At 33.8% G+C, this 23,940-nt stretch overlaps 1 protein-coding gene across 14 annotated transcripts in view; it reads right to left on the reverse strand.

Moving 5' to 3' along the window:
- The window catches only part of TRDN (triadin), a 243,920-nt gene that overhangs the window by 141,899 nt on the left and 78,081 nt on the right, over nt 1–23,940 (reverse strand). For all 14 annotated transcript variants that reach the window (XM_084285079.1, XM_084285082.1, XM_084285081.1 and 11 more), the window contains 4 exons: nt 23,193–23,252; nt 20,480–20,539; nt 18,662–18,856; nt 14,029–14,088 (listed from right to left, as the gene is read on the reverse strand). In XM_084285079.1, the coding sequence (XP_084141205.1) occupies nt 14,029–14,088; nt 18,662–18,856; nt 20,480–20,539; nt 23,193–23,252 (375 nt within the window). The remainder of the gene's footprint in view (nt 1–14,028; nt 14,089–18,661; nt 18,857–20,479; nt 20,540–23,192; nt 23,253–23,940) is intronic.

Genomic DNA, 23,940 nt, shown 5'->3' on the forward strand with positions numbered 1-23,940 from the left:
ACAATTGTTTTGTGTTAAAGGTAGTAAAGGACAGAGGCTCAGAATGTTGAGTAGATAAAGAAGGACAAAGAAGTGCAGTGTTGTGTTTAGATTGCATTGCGGCACAATGATCTAGCACCTTCAGGTCAAAGTACAAAATGGCCCCATTATTTTCCTGTTCTTTGTTGTAGCAGCAGTTTTCTAATGATTGCACCAGTATTAGTTAGTATAATGCCAGTGTGATACCACTTATTGCTAATGACTTGTCAAGTTCTATTTTATAGTTTTACAAGTTTTGAGCAAATCATTTATTCCATGCAAATTGACCACATGATCTAATATGAGAGTGTTTTAAGCACCAAAAGCTTAAGCTTCACAGATCAAAAACTTTCCCTTAGGCCAGAATGTTTGTTCAGAGAAGGTTCCAATCCACTCTGATAAAAAGCTTCTTTAATGTTTCCATGTGTTATTAAGTGTCTCTCTATTCACTTTGATGGGAATGCAAAGGACAGTAGCTAAATAAATATTTTATTCATTCTTTTGATGAAATATGTTAAAGGGGATATCCTAAGTCAAATTTCTTTTTTTTTTTTTTTCTTCATTTTTCTTTCCTCTGTAAGTTATAAAACATAACTGGCTTTCTGCAATGTAGAGAATTCATAAATAGAAGTAAGGAATTGGACTCAGTAGATCAGACCATTAGTATCAGTGGTGTCTACTGTCTTGATTTCAGCAGTGGCCAGCTGGACACATATCCACAATGTAAATAAAAGGAAGTCAGGATACTTCTAATGATCTTGGTGGACAAGCAATATAGTCCATGAATCATGAGAAGTCATTATCCAGATTGCTACTGTTATTACTAGTCATACAACTTCTCTGATTAAAAAATGCAGCCACATCACAGCTCTGGAACGTAATGACTGCATATTTATTACTACTCATTTCACATGTAGTCTTTATTTTTCCACTATGTGATAAGTTAAAAAGAATGATTTGTCTTTTAGATTTCTATGTCTAATTAGTCCATGCAGCTGTGATATGGATACTTCCTTCATATGTGATATTGTTTATAGCTATCTGACAACATATTACAACTCATGGAAACTGATGCAGAATTGAAAGTTTTAACTTTAAGCTCATTAGAATGTGCTCACCACACAGAAAAAAAAAAAAAAAAAAAAAAAAAAAGTCATGTTAAGATCTGAGTAGCTTCCTCCACTGCCTGGAAAGAAAAAAAAAAATGCAAGTCTGAGTAGGAGCTATAGATACTAAATGAATACTTCATGGAAACTAAGCTACATTCCTCAAGCTCTGTGAAAATTCTGTCATTGGTGTTTATTAAATTGTTTGAGATGTGATGAAGAAAATCCTTCTGATTTGTTTGATGAATGTTTTAGATTTTATATTGCATGATAAGGAATACAAGGCAAACTTTAATTACCTTTCTTTTCTTATTCTAGCTCTCATCTTTCTACAAGTGTCAAGCATGTCATATACAAGTACAAAACAAAAACAAAAATATTGTTATTACAATTAAAATCATTGTAGATGGCAGAATATCACAATTGGATATGGGGGGAGAAGTAATGCCACCACAGAAAGCAAATGAAAATGTGGAAACACCTTCCCTGTAACTGTGTGCTTCCTCCTATCTCCCTCATATCCAAATTTTAGTTATCTGAACAGCAGGAATTCTACAGGCCAATAGCATCAATGGTTTGGTGTATTACCTCTCAAATAGCCTGGAAAAATATCTTCAAATAAATCTTGATTTGCCCAGATGTGCCTTTTTTCTTAATAATAGTAAAAATAATGGAAATTAGGTAAGCAAGCTTTGCAGAGTCATTTGTCATGAAACATATATTCAGATCAAATGCTTCAAGAAGCTTGGAACAAGACAAGGGCTAGAAGAATGAGGTAAGTGCCAAATATGCTTTTAGAGGATTAAAATCTTAATGGAATCCCACTGTTCTGTCTAGTCTTCCAGTTTTGACACATAAGTTGCTTGAAGTTAAAGATGAGCCTCCCTTGTTATTAGTTGTTACTCTTCAGACATTAGGCTGTCATTGCTCTGGGGAAGGGTTTCCTAACTTGGTATTAGTCTATGAAAAAACATGAAGAAATTGTTTTGCATTAAGATAGAATAGCTGACAATCAAGAGGTGAGCTTGTGTAACTGTTCTGAACAATGTAAATACTTGTTTTGGGAAAGGAACTGAAATGAAAGTGCCCTAAATAGGTTATCTTTCTGAATAACGTTTGATAGCATGATGGTTTTATGCAAGCTAGTAAATTAAATGGTGCATATGTAGTCTACAATATTTTTTGAATGGCCTCTGATAATTTTGACCTATACCACTGTCTTAAACAATTAATTGGCTCATTTCAGGAGTTAGCAAGTTACTATTATGTTGTATAGGAAAATGACAAATCTATCTATATGTTCCACTTGAGTTTAAAATGCATTAAAAATAGCACTGATGCTATTGGAACTAACATAGTATCTAACATACGCATAAAACATATTATTGAGAGATTTTCCTTCCTCAACACACAGAAAACACCTTCAAGCTTATTATAAATAACCTAATGCCCCTGGGAGGTCACCCACCTATTAAGTTAAAAGCAGGGACCACTAGGTTAACAGTGAAGGTGTAGGAAGAATGTTTGCAAACTGATAATCTAAATGCTTTTCAGGATATAGTAGGGGAAGGATTAAATTTCTCTTCTCAAGAAGCCAAGTGAAAGGCAGCAGCAACTTGATAATCCTTTGTTTTTAATACAGTTATATATTTACATCTACATATATATGTATATATGTGCAGCCATGAACACATGTATATATATATATACATGCGCATATATATATGCAAATCCATATACATTTTAAATGATTTATCTGAACAGAAAATGCTTTTTCTAACCCAACTTGATTTGGTAATTGAACAGGCATGAGTTTCTATTGGCTCAGATTCCTGGAGTTTTTGTGAACATTAGTTAGTACATTTTCATGCAGCCACCAAACCTGATTAAAGTTTGACTTTTGTTTTGTTTTGTTTTCCTGCAGGTTTGTATCTCACTCAGTACAACTGTACATAACAAGTATAAAGTGATGCAAGCAAGAGAGGCATGGGCAGACTTAAGGGAGTGGTATTTGCTGGTTTAAACTACTCCAGCTTTATTGATCCCAGACAGAAATATATGCAGTATATCTTAGTTGCACCATGAAGCTGTGCAGTTAAATCTACTTGCAACAATTTATCTGTTGAGAATTCTTTTCCAGAGATTTTTTCACATTGAGACTCCAAAATCCCTCTTTACCTCGATGTGCATCTTGTAAAAGCTGTTCTAATGCTTATGTTCAGAAGATTGAAGTTGTTAAGGAGTAAAGTTGTAAGAGATTTTTCACTATACATTAAGTCACACAGTCCTTCCTGACTTTACAAGAAAACTGAATTGAAATGTCAAATTTATAATGTTGCAATATCCCACTTCATTATGTCATCATTAATGGCTGGAGGCAAGTCTTTTCTCCATACTTGAACTGTACATTGTGAAGCAAATTTTACTCAGCATGACCATGGGTTAATGAGTGGGAAGTTTATTAATACCAACTTATGTAAGTTTGCTTCTGTATTATGTCATCATCACATGCTACTCAGCTCCCTCTGTTATCTCCACTTCCTTCTGCTACTTATCACCTGCATTTAGCAGGTAAAGATAACCCTACATGTTATGTTTAGAAATATATAAAGCTAGATCTCAAAGAGCTGAGTCCATGGGCAGTGAAAACAATGGATTATTGTATGAAAATTATAGGTTGTTATTGTTGCATACTGGAGTGCAAAAATACTGGAAAAGCAGTTTATAAAATGAAAAGACATATTCAGCATTTCCCTCTCTTTCTAAATAACCTTAATAAAGTGGTCTCATAAACAGTGATCCCTAGCATGATTAACATGAATATCTGAAGTTGGTATAGATGCATACTTTTCTCAATATGAAGTATCCACAGAAAAAGAATTAAAACAGAGAAAAGAAAACTGTGCAATTAAATACTTGCTGCTAACAATTAAACAAAATGGAAGGGACTGATAGATTATGTTGAAAGGCAATAGACACTGGTATGCAATGGAATCACTGCTCAGTAATTTATGAGTTATTTGAATCTGGTTCTGGAATCTGTAAAATAGCATCATTCCAACTGTCATTAGTGCAACTACATCTCAGAAACATCCAGTGCTAAAGTCAGAAAACTATCTAGACATTACTTTAGGACTGCTAAAACTTTATATTGTCTTCAAGAAAGAGTGCATATGTCATGTCTCGCTAAACAATGACAGTCTGGCATTAATAAAATCAAATTACAGATGCTATAAACCCTCACTACAATTAGAGAAGTTCGATGAAATTAATTTAGTACAGAAAACACTGGAAGTCCAATTGAGCCCAAATGGATGTGATCACAAACCAGAGGAATTTTTAACTTCTCAAACAGAATGAAGAAGAAAAGGAAAACGACTCTTACTTTTCGTGTCTATAGCTGAGCATCACCTAAAAGAGTGAATCTATAACCATTTTTCTGAAATTAGTATTTCAATAACACAATTTGAAGTTAGAGGGAAAAAAGCTGAAAGACTTTATTAGATCAAATATCAGGAGTAAGGTCTAATTGTGCAGAGGTGTTGGCTACTAGCTCCTGTTCCTCACTCCCGCTGAAATCAATGAGAGCTAAATATTAGGTAGGCATTAAGTACCTAATACCTGTGAAGGTTAGGCTCTGTTTTATTGATAATCTTCCTCTTACTTCTAAAAGTGCCGTGGCTATAATATTTTAGAGAATCACAAGAGGATGACATATTGATAATACAGAACTGTGAAACATCCTTCATAACGTGATGGTACTAGGTTTGATGCAAAACTTCTCACCAAATGTGGTTTCTACAGAAAAACGGTATACATGTCCTAAAATGATGCAGGTTAAAAAAATTTCATGTAAAGATGCTTTCAGGTAAATGATAGGAAAGATGATGAAATATACTGGAGCAAACTAGAAATAATCATCACTTTATCCAACCCCATTTTGCTAATTTCTGATTCTTCTGCTCTGCTTCCTTTTCCCAGGAAATATTCTCTTTCCTGTAGAGGAAAAAGATTCCTGGAAAATAGTCCTGGGATTTGTTTTCATAAGTTCCAACCCTTGTGCTGCAGGCCTCCTCTATGATTTTTTGGCTTGAATTCTATTAGTCAAAGCTGTAAATACCTTGCTTTTTTTTTTTCCTTTCTTTTTTTTTCCTTTTTTTTTTTTTTTTTTTTCTTTTGTTTGGCACATTTGGAATGTGAACAGTCTCCAGATTCTTCCAAGAAATTATTTCCCTCTTTCTTTTACCCTTCTGTCTTTCACAAAATGCTATTATCCTTTCTTCAACTTTTCATACTTTTCAGAGTGGCACTGATGGTTTCTTGGCTAAACCAACAGCTACTTCTAATAATGCCATTTGAAATCTTATATGAAAAAACATTTTTTTATATCTTCATTTAAATTAAACCTTTTCTTGAACATTTTTAGCATACTTCTGGAATGTTTGTAGGCTCTTTCTCAACCAGCTTTAGACACTTAAAAGTTCAGACAGTTAAATTTAGAGAAGTCACCCAAGGGATCCATTTATAGTCAATGGATAAAAATTTGTACCTTTAAAAGGTGATTCATTGCTTCTATCTTAGGCATCTCTGTTGGGATGAAATTGTACTCTGGAGGCCTCCATTTCATACTATTGGCTATAAAAACAGCTAAAGGTTAGAGTTTGGCAATTAACTTCTGGATATCTAAGTGAGGTGCAATGAATTGCAAACATTTCATTTTGCAGTTCTACATAAAGATGACACTATATGCCACCAAAATATTCCAGGACTAAAATCATGAGCCATGTATGGTTTTTCACAAAATAACTGCTGCCTAGAAACACAGTGCTCTGCAACCTCCAGCAATTATATGAGTGAATATCACATGCAAAGAAAGGATTCCGTTGTCAAGCTTAACTGAAAAAGATAAAAGCATTGTTTAGGATTAATGCTGTATGTGGGCACTGAATGCCTTTTGAACTCTGTGTGCAATTTACTCTTTCACCTAGTACAGAGTGTACTGAAGGACAAAATGAAACAAAAAGAAGGAAACTGAACTACTGAAAGGAAGAATAACATTTCTTGATGAAGAAAAAAAAAAAATCAGTCTTGACTCATTCCAGGTGTATGTTAGGAAGTTGCATTCTTTTTTTTTTTTTTTTTTTTGACAAAATATGTGCAGAAAGAAAATGATGTAAAGCAAAAACAAGAAGAACCCGAACAGAGGAAGGTGAAAGGAATGGACCTACCACACCCAATTGCCACTATGGCTGTGGAATATCTGCAGAAGGAGGTGGTAAGTAAGGGAGAGCATAAACTGCTTAGGAGACAGAGGAGCAGTCTTCTGTCTCCTTTTGAACTCTGTGTGCAATTTACTCTTTCACCTAGTGAAAGAGTGTACTGAAGGACAAAATGAATCAAAAGAAACGAAACTGAACTACTAACTGAACATGCATTACATGTTTTCAGAACAGAAAAGGTGAGGAATTATTGCTAATCTGGAAATACTCCACGACAATATATCTTGTTGAAGTGTAGATACTGCCTGTGCTCTTATCTGTGAGGTATGATGACCAGGTAACATCCCTGTTAAAATCGAGCTTCATTACAAGAGACAACAGAGAATCTATAGCTGGCTGAAGAGAGTAACTTCTCTCAGTCTCATAACAGAACGAAAGATTTTGCCATTAACAAAAAAAAATCAAAAGGAAACTGGAAGCACTTCACTGTACACATTTCCTTCTTTGTTATATTTCAGTGTATTCAGCATCAAAAAGCGTTTAAAGGGCACATTGCATAGATTTCAACTGTCTTCCATTCCATTAAAGCTGAGAGATACATGTCTGGAAGTTAACTGCCCTAAGAGAGTTTCAGAAGTATATTCTAAAAGTAGTTGATTCTTTAGGTTTAGAAATATACATCCTGGTGAGTGAAAATACAGATTTTGTCACACTCAATATCACAAGCACAAAATCATTTTGTAGTTCTAGATTGCTCTCTAGGAAATGGCAGAACCAAGAGGTACATATATATGGATCTGATAGATAATCCTAAACTCCTTTTGACTATACTAATTGCTAAGTAGATGTTGCTGAGCAGGCATTCCAAACTGTGAAACACTTAAGCCTTCTAGTGAGTCCCACTTTTAGTTAGTCTAAGAATACACAAAACTTTTTAGACATAGTAGTTTTAGACATAGTAGTTTTAGACATAATAGGGTTTTTTTGTTTTGTTTTGTTTTTAGAAAGGAGGCTCTTTCTTTCAGGAATTGTACATTTTCCCATACTTGAAGCCATCCAAGCTCTAAGAAGCAAACATATGGTTTTACAGGCTTATACTGTTTTTTAGGTTTCTGAGTTGTTTCCTTGAGTTTTTAGGTTTCTGAGTTGTTTCCTTGCCAGCTTTGCTTCAAAATTATGGATAAAGCTAGTTTTGTCTTAAATTGCTAGTCTGTGGCTGTTTTTCATATTGAAGTCACTTCTGAAAATTATATTGAGTCCTGAAGAAGGGTTTGTAACTCTACAATGCTTCCATTTTATAACCTGCTTGAAATACCATCATCAGTATTAATAGTAATATTTCTAACAGGCAACCAATGATGACAATAAATCATTATAACTAATTAATTAATTAATTAATTCACAATATTTGTTAGTTTGTTTATTATTAGATTTTTTTTTTTTTTTTTGAGGGTGGGGGAGGCCTTTATTTTCTGAATACTTTACTTTCTGAATACTTTATTTTCTAACATAAACTAGCTGAGTCTTTTGATGATTCTCCACAATACAACTAGCTTTTTCAGATATTGTTAGTATTTTTTTTTAAATGACCCTTGATTTTGAAATTCTGAATGGATTCTGAACTATATTAAATAAATACATGAAATAAGAATGACAATAAAAAATAATAATAAAAGTGTGAGACTACTTTTGCTAGTCTAATGTCCTTGCCATCCCATATTAGAATGGTTTATTTCTATTAAAATCAAGGATCTAGCTTCATTTAAATCACTTAAAGCTGACTCTTCAGAGTGGCTTGCAGTGAGCTATTAAAGAAACAAATCAATCCCCGTCTACAGAATAAGAATGCCAAGCATTCCCTGAGTAGCTGCTTCTGAGACAGTGAAAGTTGTTTGAAATTTTTTTGGCAAAGTCACAATAAAGTGCCATAACAGTGTTGACAGATGCTGCTTCATGTGCCAGCATCTGGATCTGATTCACAGTGGGATGATATAAACAGGGAATAATGGATAGCTGTTTTGCCTCTGTGGGATGGTGTCAGAATTATGTGCTGATAATGTCCCCATTAAAAGATCAATGTCATTTCAGTTTACCCAAACAGACACAGCTATTGGGGTGATAGGTGAGTCATAGACAAGAAACTAATTAAAATGACACCAGTGGACATCTCAGAGTTTTGCATAACTGAATGGAAATGTAAGAAAGCAATATTTAGACTCTAAATGACAGCTAAAAGTATTTCAAAACTTGCTCATTAATAAATTAGACATTTCAATAACTAAAACAATGTTTAACTTCTCATAAATATATTCAAAATTACTCTTTATTACTTCATTCCTTTCAGACTATTTGAAAAGTAATCAGAACTCTCCCAGAAGATTATTAGTGGAATAAATGCTTCTGTTATTGTATCATCTCCATTTATGTCATTAATGGAGACAAAAGTATTGATCGGTGTTTCATCATACAAACTTTTTTTTTTTTTTTTTTTTTTTTCCATAAACAAATATGGACAATTAACCATCAGCTCTGAAAATGAAATCTCTGTAAATTTAGGGGTACAGTACTGCCCTCAGAGGGAAAAGACCAATTAATTCTTAGGTGCCCTGTTTGCTTAAAAAGTAAAACCATAAAATTTTCACAGCTCCAAAACTCTCATTTTAACATTTCAGTAATTAAATTTTTTGTTTGCTTGTTTTTTTTTTTTTTTTTTTTTTTTTTTTTCCTCTAGGGGAGAGGGCTATTGAGTAGGGAGCATTAGAAAGCATCTCTAGGAAAAAAAAAATAAAATTCTTTAGTGTTCTCTGTCAAACATGTAAGCCTATAACTCTCCACAGTTTCTCATGCAGAATTTCTCTGAATAAGAAGCAGATATGTTATTTACTTATTTATTATGACTGATTTTTCAATTGCAGTGCATCAATTACATCCCCAGATGAACTACTCTCATATCAAAGTTACCCCCACGTAAATCTGATATAACAAGGTGAAAAGTTAGACCTTGTCATTGATATATCCACAACACATTCTAGTCTTTCATCAAGCAGGAGTGACACTTAAAAATAGTTCAAGAGCTTAAAGAGTTTAGCTATCTGTACAGCAGAGGGCAAGTATTTAACTCCAGTGCTACAGCCCACCCACAGTAAATGCAGACAATTTTACTTTCAAAATTAGGTATTCAATGCTCTAAGATCTTATACAGAAATATCACTTCCATGATCTTACAATATTGATGTATTTTATAACAGTATCTATATAAATCATTTTATGTGGCAAGTATCATACAAACACTGACTTGCAATTCTCTTACCACATTTGTGTTACAGAAATAATCCCTGCTCTTTGACTGAATAGCTCTTGACAATGGAAAAGAAAAGTCTTGTAAGAAAATTATAGACTGGAGGTCATTCAATCTGTTACTTTTTTCCAAGACCAAGCAGGCTATAGTATTCCTCATGGACTCTGGCCACAATTTAATTGAATTTATTAACATCATTTTTAATTTAGTTTAATTCTATTTATTTTATTATTTTATTTCACTTCATTTTAATTTTAATATTTAATTTAGTTTTAAAATTATTTTATTATTATAAATATGTATATATATTTTTTTCTATAACCATATGTGTCCTAGGGGGAAAAATGTATGAGATGGTGGGATGACTGTTTTACCCTATAGGAACACTCAGTGCCAGAAAACTTGAGTTGCTTCAGTGCAAATATTTTCTCAACAGTATAAGATTAACAAGATTGTCTACATTACTTTGGCTTTTAGCCCCTGGCATGGATATAAACAATAAACATATTGATGAAAGGAAATGTTATGGACACATTCTTTTGCAGCCCACCATTTGGTAATTGGATACTTCAGTGCAAAGATTTTAGATATGCTAATATCTAAATAATGTCACAGCTGTGCTTTCTGATTTTCCATGATCTTTGTTGTCAATGAGGTAACTGTAAAAATCAACCATTAGTGAGGCCACGGTAGTGAAATGCAAGTTTTTTAACCAAAACTGAAACACAGTAGAACTAATTACTTAAAATAAATTTCCAAGACTTCCAAATTAAAAAATAAAAAATCCAAACATAAATATACAGTATACCTGTGCAAAAAAAAGGTGCCACATTAGGACAAAATAACCAAGAGATGTTTATTGCTTAATTAAGCAGTATGCAACATGCAGAACCACATGCTTAGGTGGGCATGCAAAAAGAGAGGTACACACAAGAATTCACTTTAGGTAGCTGCAAAGAAAAGGTACTTGTTCATTGGAACAACTTCTTGATCTGCCAGAGTAGTTCAAGAAATATTTCTACTATTCTGTGTAAAGCAAGGTGGTAAGTACTGCAGGGAAAACAGGTGAGCAGAGTGGTAAAAAGGAGTTTTGTACTTCTCACCCTGTGAAATCTACCTGAGCTTATGGCTAAAACTCCACTCATTTTTATTGTAAAAGGCTGAGACCCTCAGATACTCTCTTTTACACAAAGTAAGTCTTAAGTCTTGGAAGTTAATTGGTATTGATGTAATTATTGGGATTTACAGGAAGATTTGCATGAAAATACTCAAAGTCAGAGACAAATGCAGGCCAGAGAAATAAGAAAGTGGATGTGGATGCTTCATGAATCAGCTTAGCAAGAATTCACCCTTCTATAGTTTCTAATGAATCCACTGTGTACAGTGTACCTATATTTCATTCATTTTTAAAGGTAAGTCTACAGTAACAAAACAAAGCTTAGAGAAAATGAACAACATTTCAGCTTCAATTCTTAAAATCAAAGCAAGAGTTTAAACTGACATCCAACATATTATTCAGGTTACTGTAAAAATGTATTAAAATCTTTTAAAATGTGTACATAATTAATGAAATGCAAGAATCTAAGTGTTGCTGTTAATTATATGGTAACTACAAACGCTATGTTAAATGGTCTGCTTTTCTTGATACTCTTGGATAAAATTTATATAAACCTAAAATCAGATAATGTTGCCAGTAAATAAAATGATCTTTTCACTAATACAGAAATTCCAAAAATACCATCAAAGAATATATACTGAATGGCATTGTTATTATTGACTAATCCATGTATTGTGCCCAAAGAATGTAATGAGCAGGATACTCCTCTTATGAAAGTCAATAAGATAGAAATTCATATAGAGTGTAAATATTGAAAATAATCTACATAGTAGGCAATACACCTATATAAAGGAATCTTCAATTTAAATATAATAATATATATGATATATGTAATAAATGTATAATATATAATATATAATAAACATATAACATAAAACATTATATAATATATAATATATATCTTTCACAAATTTTAATATTGGGGCTGACAGAAATAAATGATTCCTAGTTTGAAAGTATTGTGGTGTCAGGGTGACTGTAATTAAATTCCTCAGCTGAATTTCTCTTAGACCTCTTTGTTTGGACAATGTAGTTTAACATAAAATATATAAACTGATAAAAGGATAAAATATATCAGATTGTAAAGCTAATTGGATATGATGGTTATTAAAGGGACTTGGTGTTCTGATGTTTTCCCCACATTTATGTATTCAAGAAAATGAATTATCATATTTCATTTCACAAAGGCCAGTGTGAAATGAGCACGTTGCCTGAGAAAGGCAACAAACACTAACAGTAACAAACACTAACTGAGGTGTTAATTGCTGCTCCTCGGCAATTTCTATAAAGAGCACAAAGCTGGGCATACCTGGCCTTTACCTTGCTTCTCAGAGACATGGTCTGGATGTTTCAGCATAGTTTCTCACAGACTGTGAATTGACTAAAGCTTATTTTGAAGGCTTTGTTTTATTTTACCTTTTACAAATATATATCATGCTCTGTCACAAAAAAAACATTCACAGCATTTAACTTCAGATGTAGACAAGCAATTTATGTCAAAAAGCAGTTGTTTTACAAGTATAGACACTGTTGGACTTTTGGAGATCCTAAGTTAAGGAGCTACCCTTTTCCTTTTCACCTATAAATCACATGATTTAAACATTTTTATGACTTTTTTCAACTTTCTGGGGTCTTGAATTTGTCTACCCATAAGGCTCACTGACACTCAATGTCCACTGAATATTAACCTGTGATTTCTCAGAAAAACTCTATCATAGCACAGTGAAGTGACACAAGGCAAACATTGGAAAGCAAGAGCAGATGGTTGTGTCTTTGATCTTCTGAAATTCCACTCACTACAGAGTCCCTGCTCCCCTTCATGGTCTTCACAGTTTCCTTGTGGCTGGAGAGGTCAAAAATGAAAAGCCATCTTCTCCAAAACTCCCTTCCAACAGCAGGTCTGCTCTGCCTTTGGAGAGTACCAAACAGCCCAGGGAGTTGTCTGGAGAAAGGGTTCTGACACGTGTCAAAGCTTCTTGCAGATGTCAGGAAAACTCTGAGGGTGATCTTGAAGAGCTCCATGCAACTCTTCACATTGTGATTTATTAATGATACAGCTGTGTGAATCACATCTGCTACAGGGAGTTTTTTATATATATATATATTTAAATCAAAACATAACTGAAGGTCTCTGTTTTTTTTTTTTTTCTCTCACTCTGAGACTAGATGAAGACCAACCTGATATAATATTTTTCTCTCCTTTAATTACCACTCTCCTTTAATCTCCTTTAATCACCACTCTCCATTTTATTGTTTGAGAACAAGCCAAACAAACCATCTCCTTGCAAAATCCCAAGGTTATTCATTTTCCCTCCATAAAAATCTGTGTCCTCACTCTCCCTGTTTTGAGAGTCTGTGCTTCTCAACTACATCCTTTGGCTGTGCCTAGACATGCCAAGAGAAGACCAAAACTACAAACTACAAACTACAAGAGATAAGGAAACACAGCCAATTCAGGTGAGTGTCAGTGGAGAGCTTCCTGAGCAAATAATGACTGAAGTTTGTAAACTTGTTGCAAAGGTGTGCCTTAATATTCTATCGTTGACTCTTCATATATATCATTACTTATCATTCCTAGGATTCTGTCTTCTCTATCATATGTTCTCTTGTACTGGAAGACGATTTCATTATGATTTCAGAAGGAAGAATGACAATTAAATAAGGTCAGGGTAAATTGGATTAATGTGATGTTATGAGATAATTCTCAATCATTATCTGTAGCTCTAGCTTCATTTTTGTTTGTTTGCTTGTTAAGAATTGTTTGTATTAGAACAGATGAACATGGAGATACGGGAAGAGGGAAGATAAAACACAAAGGTGATGGTTCAGCTAAGATATTTTATATATGAAGAACAACAATGGCTCTTCTATTCTTGAAGCATTCTGGGGTTAATGTTTGCTATTTGTTAAGAAAAAAACAATACAGTATTAATGATAAGCTCCTTCCTCTTGCATCACAGCCAAAAAAAAAAAAAAAAAGAAAAAAAAAGGAAAAAAAAAAAAGCATGGAATATTTTAGCAATTTATATGGCCTTAAATTGACTCTACATTTTACATAACCTTAATTTTAATTCATGCATGGTAGACAAAATTAAAAGCTTTAATAAGACAGCCATTAGCTCTTATGCTTTATTAAGCCTATTTGCACACTCTTTGTTGCACTTGTGAGACCTTCAACAATACAAAACACACTTTTAATGCATAAAGGAACAGAAACTCTCAGGAAAACAGAAGAATATTAGAACAGAGTTCAATGATGTAGGAAAGTACCTGGATAAAAATCCCCTTGCGCAAACATGTCAATCACATAGCGACAGAATGCATATTGATCTAACAGAGCAAAGAGGAAAAAAAGGTAATGAAGAAAGCAAATATAAAATTTTGTTTCTATTTAACAGTGAAAATAAAGCTTGGCAATGCAAAGACACATTTTTGGGGATATTTTTTTCTCCCTGGCCTTGAAGTAACTCATGTTCTCAGAAAGAGACAATTTCTAGTCTACATCTAATTCAAGTCTCCCAGCTCCAGAGCTACTAGTGCCCCAGTTACCAACTCTTGGCCTGCAGTGTGTGGAACAGGTCAGAAATGTGCACCCTTGCTCTCCACACAGGCACTGTGCAAACAGCTGCATGGCCCAAAGACTTTTTCATATTCTTGAGAATCCATTTTAAGTAGTTTCAGTCAGACAATAGGAAAATTCAGTAAACGTTTTAATCACAGTATTTTGTTAATACTGCTTTAACTGTGTAATCAATATATACATTTATTGAATGAGAGTATAAACGGTATACTTACACTTCCGTGGCAATGAGATTTTTCCAGAGAAGTCTATCATTTCACCACACAATTATTTTCCAAACACTATTATTTACAAATATATATATATATATATATAAAAGGCATACATGATATCCAAATATTAAAACCATGCTATTCAGAACTTTAGACTTTGGTATCTAAATGAAACTCTGATTTCAGAAATGTTGATTGTCTGTTGATTTCTTCTCTATATAGGCACAATTGAAGACCCTGATCAAAATTGCAAACATTAAGAATGGTGAAGAAAATTACCATTTGTAACTGAGTGTAAAAGAATTGCAATATTATTGCTGTACTCTTCAATTTGCCAGAAAATAGAACATTGCCCCAGTGAACTCCAAGGGACATTATATTTGAAAGTTAATATTGGTGACTAAATGCCAGCTCTGGTTAGCTATGCTAGTTCACAATAGCCCTTGGATAAAGCACATTCATCCATATGTCCTAGACTGTTGCTCCATACTTCCTAAGCTACACAAGTTGCATCTCCAGTTGCATCTCCTTCCTAGTCACCTAGTAGTGGTTTTGTAAAACCACTTACCAACCAAAAAGTATTTGCCAACTTCAAAACAAAGTTATGCAAACTTTGAAATACTTAAAATTAAAAAAAAAAAAAAAAAAAAAAAAAGAGTGTAACTTGGTTTAAACACAAAATTATATTTGTAAGTATATACAATTGTGTTATTTGTTTTCTTACATAGTTCACTAGAGCATCAGTATTAGTTGATGCTGAAGCATTTATGTGATTGTTATTCTGGTATGATTTCCTGTGCAGCTGTAGAAATTAGGAGGGTTTATATATTATGCATTTTTTTTTTCTACTAGCCCATAGGATCCTATGCAACTGTTTTCTGTTACTAAGGTGACAAGAGTAAGACTTCTAGTCAGCATTGTAGATCTTCGGGTGAACTTTCCAGAACATACAAAGGGCCATGACTATAAGCACTGTTTTTAAAGCCTTTAATGACTATTCATAATGGTTTCTACTTTTGTATTTAGGAATTCAAATTTATCATTCTGTCTGGCACCATTCCATCCTTAAGGAATCTAAAGAATTTGGCTGCAATATCTGCCCTAAGTGTATGTGCTTTCTGAAAGAGGGACAAAAAAAGTTGAAGAGTGTATGTAAGAAAACAAGTATGTGTATATCTGTATTCTCAGTAAGCCCATCTAAATTCAGCAAAGTGATTACACTGACTTCAACACACTTGGAAATAGAGCCTCAATAAGTCAGATAATCAGGTTATGTCTGTGTAAATAAATAAAATGAACAAAAGTAAATTGTTTAGCCAAGAGAGCAAACGACAAGGCATAGCTCATGCCCACAAACTGGAATTTTTCTTGCCCCTCTTTTGCCAAAATGAGTTGTCCATGCTGCCAATTGGGAAGAAACTCTGGATTATTCCAGGCATTGTATAAGAAACTGCTAAATGGCAATAGGGCAAAACTGTCTGGGGACATAAACTGCATGGGGACAGTCACAAGACAGACCACAAGCCTGTGCTGGATCTATTTAAGTTATGATACACACATAGCCTGAGGGACTAGCAGCTCACACCATTTCATTGATTTTTAATCACAGTAATATAAACAAGGATTAAAATAGACTTTTTTTTTTTTTTTTCCTCCTGTGGAAATGTAATTTGGATAAACTTAAAAAAAGAAGCTGCAGTCTTGACTGCACCTAAGAAGAAAGATTACATATTAATCTTCTCATTGTAATATCTATTTAGAAACTCAGCCTCTGAAAAAAAAAGGCAGAACATTAAACTGAATAATAAAAATAGCATTTCTACTGTATATGAAATAATGAGGTTCACAGTAACTTTCCATGAAAGTCCAATTCTGTCAATCAGCAAAGACTGAAATATAAGGAATTTTAAATGGGGATGATTTTCCAAATATCACTTCATGGCTAAAAATTCATTTTAATTTAAACTCTCTTGTTTAAAAGAGAATTTCACACTATAGTTTTCACTTCATAAGTCTATAACAGTGGCACAGATATTCACCTGACCATTAATAATTCACCTCAATGTTTGGACTAAATTCTTATTGATAAAAACAGTCATAGATCTTTGTCATTTGACCTTACCTGATGTACTCTGGGAGACAAGCTATCTTTTTCAATTTTAATTTGCTTAAGGAATGATGTAACAGTAGGGACATCATAACAACACTTCTGTGATTACAGTTATATTTTTTAAATTAATGCAGAAAAGCTGGAAGAACTACTCCCTTGAACAAGGAAAAATAAGGACTGCAGGTTCAGGAAATTTTGGCAAGCCTATATTAACTTAAAAAATATTGTCTCTTCGGGTCACAGGGGAACTCAAATACAGAACTGAATTCTCTGAGAGTATCCAGTTGGACAGCAGCAGCTTGTGGTGGAAAAATGAAGGACAAAAACAAAAAAGGCAGCTTTCACTGAATGTAACTGAACGTGTAACACTATCTCTGGTGATAAAGAACAGTTTAAGAAGCTCCTTCCTTCCTGCACTGCTGCTGCTCATTCCCTCTTCCACCTACTACATTTCAGTGTACAGTCCTTGGTATCACACTCTAAAGCAGATTTATGTTTGATGGATCATTTTGCTAATATTTATCACTTAAAGGAAAAACGAAATAAAACAAAACAAAACACCCTCTCTCTATTGCTCTCTGTAATCTTTGACCCCAATTTAAAAAACATTTTGTTGTCGGGGAGTAAAGTGCCTCATATGCACATTGTTGCTTTTTGAGAACCTTAACCTGAGCAGTATGGAGTGAGTCTAACTGTGCACTGAAACTCTGTCACACCAAACAAAAAACAAGAACTCAACAGTTTGTGGAACTTTCCCCTTGGTCAGAACAATTAGCATGAAAGATGCTGCTTCAATTTTATGCCTCAAAGGCTCCAGCATTTCAAGTGAAAACCAAAATTAACTAGAACAGAAATAAATATTAAAAAATACTAGCTCAGCACACTTTGCATGTCAGAAAGGAGCTTATTTCTAACTCTCTTTTCAGCTTTCTGGAAATGTATAATTTAGACAACTCCTAAGGGGTCCAGAGCAGATGGCTATGAAATTCTGAGAGGATCTGCCCAGGCAGATTCAGATATCCAGGCAGAGATGACTGCTTTGACGTTCAGGCATAATGATTATCTGTGGTTATCAGTTGAAAGTATCAGATAGGTGTGCCACACACCTATCTGCTGAGCTTTTTCTATTAATGTCAGAATAATCCTGTATCTTCAGTATGACAGTTCTTACAGAAAGGCAGGTCTCGCTGCCTTCATTCATACAAAATTGTACCTAACAATTAATTATTAATTAACAATGAATAGCCACAGGAAAACCAAGGGACCATTCAGTGCAATTTGGGAGTGGAAGATCCCAGGCTGACTCTGACAAAGAGGAGCATACAGATAACACATGCATTTTGTGTTGATGCAGGTTGATTCCTTGTTTTATCACTTAATTTCTTCCTCTCACCATGTTCACCGGGTTAATGGCATTTCTCTGCTTTTTAGGGTTTTCAACTTTTTTTAGTTTTTCAACCTCATCACACCAAATTACATCAGTCAGGCATATCATTATGTTGTACACTACGTGACAATGCCTCACATGATCTGATGTAATAGAAATGATTAAATTCCCTTTCATTTGCATCTATTTTCATTATTGTAAATGAGGACGTATTCAGATGTAGAAAAAAAAACATAATTTCCAACAGGTTTTTGGACCGTAGGCATTTTCCAAAGTAACTTGGCTTGCAATAGACTGCATAAGATTCTTCTGAGAAAATCCATGAAGACTCCAGCCTATCTGAAGAGACACTGGTCCTTGGTAAAGTAGGATGCAAACTGAACAATGTAAAATGAATCTTTAGCCATTACAGTTAGAACATTCCAGTTATTTAAACTTATTTTATTCCTTATAGTTTCCATTTAGAGATCTGAGATTCATCTGGAATTTATTTGTACTGCTCTTTTCTTTGTCATGGGTGGACTTTGGTCCTTGTTAGGTCTAACTTCATTCTCTTTCCTTCTTTCCTACTACCTTTTTAATATCTTCATCTGCTTCCTCCTGGTTTTGTTTACCTTTCTTTTCCGATTTAGTTACAGTCTGAAGTGCCTTCTCCTCCTTAACTTTCGGTTTGGCCTTTATTAACCCAACTTCTGTTGTTTTAGTCTCTGTCTGCTTGACCTTCTCAGGCATCTTTGCTTCTCCTTTTCCATCCTTCACTTCCTTTTTAATTTTTGTTTCCACTTTGGTGCTCTTTACTTTCTTCTCCTCTGCAGGTAATCAAGAAAAAACTTTGTGTCATCCATTTCCCTCAAAATAATATTATTTTATTTTAATAATATTATAAATATATAATTTAATATATTAAATATATATATTTAATATATTTAATATATTTAATATATATTAAATATATTAACTATATATTAACGATATTTAATATATATAATTTAATAATATTTTAGTAATATTATATAATATTATTATAATATATTAATAATATTTTAATAATATTGTTTATTTTATATTGTGCAATTACTAAGAAGCATTCTTTCATCATCAACAACTTGCTTGGATCTGATGAAAACTATAATTCCTCCAAGCCAAACAGATATGTTAGATATGTTAGATAATGTTAGATACACACATTTTGTCTTCAGTCTTGTACCAAGTTTTTGGCTGATACTAGGTAATAGGCTACAGTAAACAACAGTAATCTAATGACAACATGCTAACTTTTATGGCATAAGCTAGGGGAACAAATGTTGGTGATAAAGCAAGCATATTAAAACCTGACTACTAAATATGAAGAACTTTAATATTCAGAGCAAAACTGTTGTAAGCTGTAAGTATAGTTGATTTAAAGCACAGTTGTTTGTAAGGGTCATTTTTATGTATTAACTCTAGGCCTTTGACCAAGGAGTCTTATGTTCTTGAGTCTTTCTCCACACCAGTTCCCCAATTTGAAAGATTAGTCTGAGACAGACCACTAAATGGCCCTGCAGTAGAGCGAATTTTCTAAGCAGAATTATCAAATTCTATAATGTCAGTGGTTGACACTACACGGAGGTTGGTGGGACATAGACTTTCCCTTCCACCTTTATAGATCAGTTGCTTTTTCTCATCTGAGACATGGATTCTGGCATTATGTTTCCAGTTCACTTTAGTGGAAAATCCAACAGTAGATTAAAATAATTCAATATGTTTTAAACAAAACATATTTGTGTCGTGTTCACAAATATATTTTCTTCATAGCTTTAAATGTCTCCAGCCTTGATGGAAAACTCTAGTGCTACAAAATCCACATCTTCTATAAGCCTCTGGACTTGTATTTTTATCAAGTCACTAGGCTGACCAGACTGATTTTAGCTACATATAAACTGAGTAGCTCTACCAATTCTGAAACAGAAAACATACAGAAAACAGATATAATGGACAGGTATAATTCCTACTTTCAAACAAAGCTATGACATGACCAAATATACTGTTGGACAATGAAGAAAGAAGTTCCTTAACTAGTTATAGAAAAAAATGTGTATGTCATAATCTACTTTTTTTTCAGGGTAATGGAAGTTCGTATCTCTACTTTAATTCCAATCTGAAATTTCAACAGGTTTAAAAGGGATTATCCATAGAACTAATCCCTGGATGTTCTAAAGAGATTTTGATTATTTCAAATCATAGTGTCATGTAGCAGATTTTTCATACACATTATTTCACACACATACTCTGCTCTGATAAAATAAAATTTATGAATTTAAATTTATTAATTTAAAAAAATAAAAAAGGAAGGAAGGAAGGAAGGAAGGAAGGAAGGAAGGAAGGAAGGAAGGAAGGAAGGAAGGAAGGAAGGAAGGAAGGAAGGAAGGAAGGAAGGAAAGAGAAATAAATACCTTTGGGAGGAGTTTTCTTTTCAGCTTTTTCATGTCTTTCAGGTTTGTCTTTTTGAATTACTAGAAATAAGTACAATTGTATATTAGGAAAAAAACAAACAAATGAGAAAATATTGCTAAAACACAAAAACTTCTGTGGAAGTATACAATTCATTATTATTATTATTTTTCCCTGTAAATGTCTTCTTTTTCTCAGATTCACAAGGGTCAAAAGCTTCAAAATATCTGTTTAAAATAACTTAATCATAAACCAAGTCAGTTGCACAGTTCTGGGGATATTTAGGGAATGTTTATACTATATATTCCAGATTATACAAACTTGCTCTGCTCAAGCTCTGAGCAGACACAGGCTTGTTCTTCCTCTGCTCAAGCCAACAGGAAGCTGAGTGACTATACTAGTCTCACAAAAAGGTGTTTAGCTTGGGCTCACTACAAGCACGGCCACAAATCTGGTGCTCACTTCACGGTCCAGCCTGAGTGAGTTCATGTCTGCACAGGATACACTGTGTAAACACACACTGCTATGTCCCAGAAAAGGTGCCAAAACTATATGTCGTGACTTCTAGTTTTCCTCTCATGGTTGGTATGGACATATTGCTGGAGCAAAACAGCCTTGACAGTTAATTACACTTCTTTCAAGTGCTAACTGCATAAAAGCAACATCCCCTTTAACTGAATCCCAGCTTTGAATTGCTACCTATATGGACTGATAATGAAGTTTGTTTTTGTTTTTATAAGATAGATGTTTCTTAGATGGTGTCTTCAAACAGCATTCATATCACTGAAGTTTTCTGGAGCCTTTAGCAGGGACTAAGTCTTTTTTTATTGGGCATAAAGAAAAATCTCCTGATTATGAGGGAAGTAGCTGACAGCAGCAGACGGTATGTCTGTTCACTCGAATTGGCCTGGACTAGAGAATCCTCATTTCCTAGGGGACTTGAAAAGGTTGAAATGGCTGCCCTATCCTCCTAGTAGCTTATACAGTTTGGGGCAGAACCCAGACAAGATGGAGGTTAACCTGGCAATGGATAGATCATCACATTATGGGCATAAATGTGCCTTAAAAAGCAGCAAAGGTGGTGATTGTTGTAGAGCACTGTCTACCCATGGGGATTCATATTGCTTAGGAACTACTCAACACAGGGTAGCAAGCCTAGATATCATAGATTGCAGCAGCAATCTCCCTAGCTGTAATAGTGGACAAAGGAGCAAGAAGACTAATTCTTCACAAAAATGTCCGGCTAGTGATCAGATTCATGGCTACTTTAAATACATTAAAACCATTAGCGATTATTTAGTTAGCTAGCAGAAGATTAATGGATAAACAGACTGGCTGCTTGTTAGAAGCATCTCAGTGATTCTCAGAAGATATTTGCTTTTCAAAACTACTCTGACACTGTGGGAATTTATTTTCTCAAGCTTATTTCAGTGTGATTTCACTTTATGTATAAAAAAAAAAAAATCCTACACTTTCAGGTTATACACTGAAAGTAAAAGAATCTTCCAAATATTAATTATTAATTTTAAAGACAAACTGGATGATGGCTGTCCTTCAGGTTATTTTAAGTCTTTAAGACTAGTCTTTGTTCCATTTTCTCTCTTTCTTCTCTCCTGCTTACTGTTTTCACATTTCTACTTAGAGTAAGATAAAGTCCAATAAAGCCTTATTTGTACATTTGAATCTATATTGTCTGAACAGATTCAAATCAAACCTAATTAATTCATGTGCCCCATCATCATCAATTTGAATGCCATAAAAGACTGATATTAGATACACTGCATAGTATTTATTCGTGATTTAACTGAGTAAAAGTACAAGACAAAGACTAGAATCTAACTTCGTTATGGAAATATCTGGTTTCCAAAAAGAGATGCATGTAAGAAACACAAAACAAAACAAAAAAACAACAAAAAAAAACCAAAAACAAAACAAACAAACAAAAAAAAAAAAAAGAGAAAAAGGAAAACTCCAGAGGGAACAACCAACCAACCAAACCCAAAAAATCACTCAATAATAATTTTTAGTCTTAAAAAATGACACAACAGGTGAATGGATTGGAAATGAATGGATTTTTAAATCTCCCTGTCCAAATCATGGCTAAAGATGGAATTATCAGTCAGAACACTGGGAATGAGCTCTCGTACATGATAATGCTTCAGAATATATGTAAGAATTAGTAGACATGTAAATCTTAACCAAAGGCACTTCAGCTGTGGAAGATAATACAAATCATGTACTGAAATGAAAAAACTACAAAAAATAAAGGCAGGGGAATGAAGGTATGGTGGAAGACACAGACTGAGAGACAATATACAGTCTTGCACTCCATCAACTAGACTGAACACTGCTACACATGACAAAGCCTTCTCTGTAGGCAAATTACTGAATCTTATTGTGGAGGAAGCAAACATCAAAGACTGCAAATATAATAGTCATGGGTCGTTCCCTTGCCTTTATTTATTTCTGTAGCTGCACAAGAATGATTTATAATTAACTCTGCAAAACAAGAGAACAGAGAAAGTAATAAAAGCTGTTCAAGACTTCACTCAGAGGCTGATTAAGAACTGCTCAAGCAAAAGTGAGAGCACTCAATGACTGTATAGTGGGGACTAGAAGAGTTTTAAACTTTAAATTCTCATCCTCACAATCTTCCAAACTATATAAGTGATAAAAATCTAAAATTGTACAAAATCCAACAATACTCAGCATTACCTTTAGAAGGTGCTTTCTTTTCGTGTTTTTCTGGCTTTTCAGATTTCTCTTTGTGAATAGCTAGAAATAAACAACAATATTAATGGTTATTAAAAATAAGAAATGTTGCAGCTGTGTAAGAAAAAGGAGAAGAAACATAAGAATAATCTAGTCACCATGACTAGACATGGAAAGAAACAGAAAGACTGAATCAGCTGCCACTATCTGATGCTGATGTCAAGACTCATGACCAGAACTTTCAAAGGCTCATGTGCCATCGCTGAGGTCTGTCATCAGCTGAGGGAGGAATGGCCTTTCTGACAATACTGTGATACCATGAAAGAATGTAGTCAAGAAAGAAAAAGTCAGGAGTATTTATGTTGTTTACTATTTTTGTTTAATGGTTCACTTTTGTTCATTATTATTTTTGAGTTTTCTTGTTTATTACTTTGGTTTATTTCTGAAGGACTTTCTGAACTCTACATAATAACTAACAGTTTTTCTGGCTACGAATGATTAAACACTATAATTAATTACAAATGTAATTGCAATGGCATTATAACTAATACTCTTTGGGGCTTTTTGTTTGCTTTTAATTTCTACTTTACAAATTGAAATAAAGTACACTATAGTGACTAGAGTTCTGGCTCAGGTTTTAGAGTACACTTGAGTTGTGCAATAGTCACTGAGTGATGTGTAGTCTGAAATATTTTCTAGTGTGGGCTCTGATCTTCTAATTTTTTTGCTGGTTAATGTTTACACAGTAACC

The sequence above is a fragment of the Netta rufina genome (assembly GCF_964035555.1).
Source record: "Netta rufina genome assembly, chromosome: 3".
NCBI classification, from domain to species: Eukaryota; Metazoa; Chordata; class Aves; order Anseriformes; family Anatidae; genus Netta; species Netta rufina.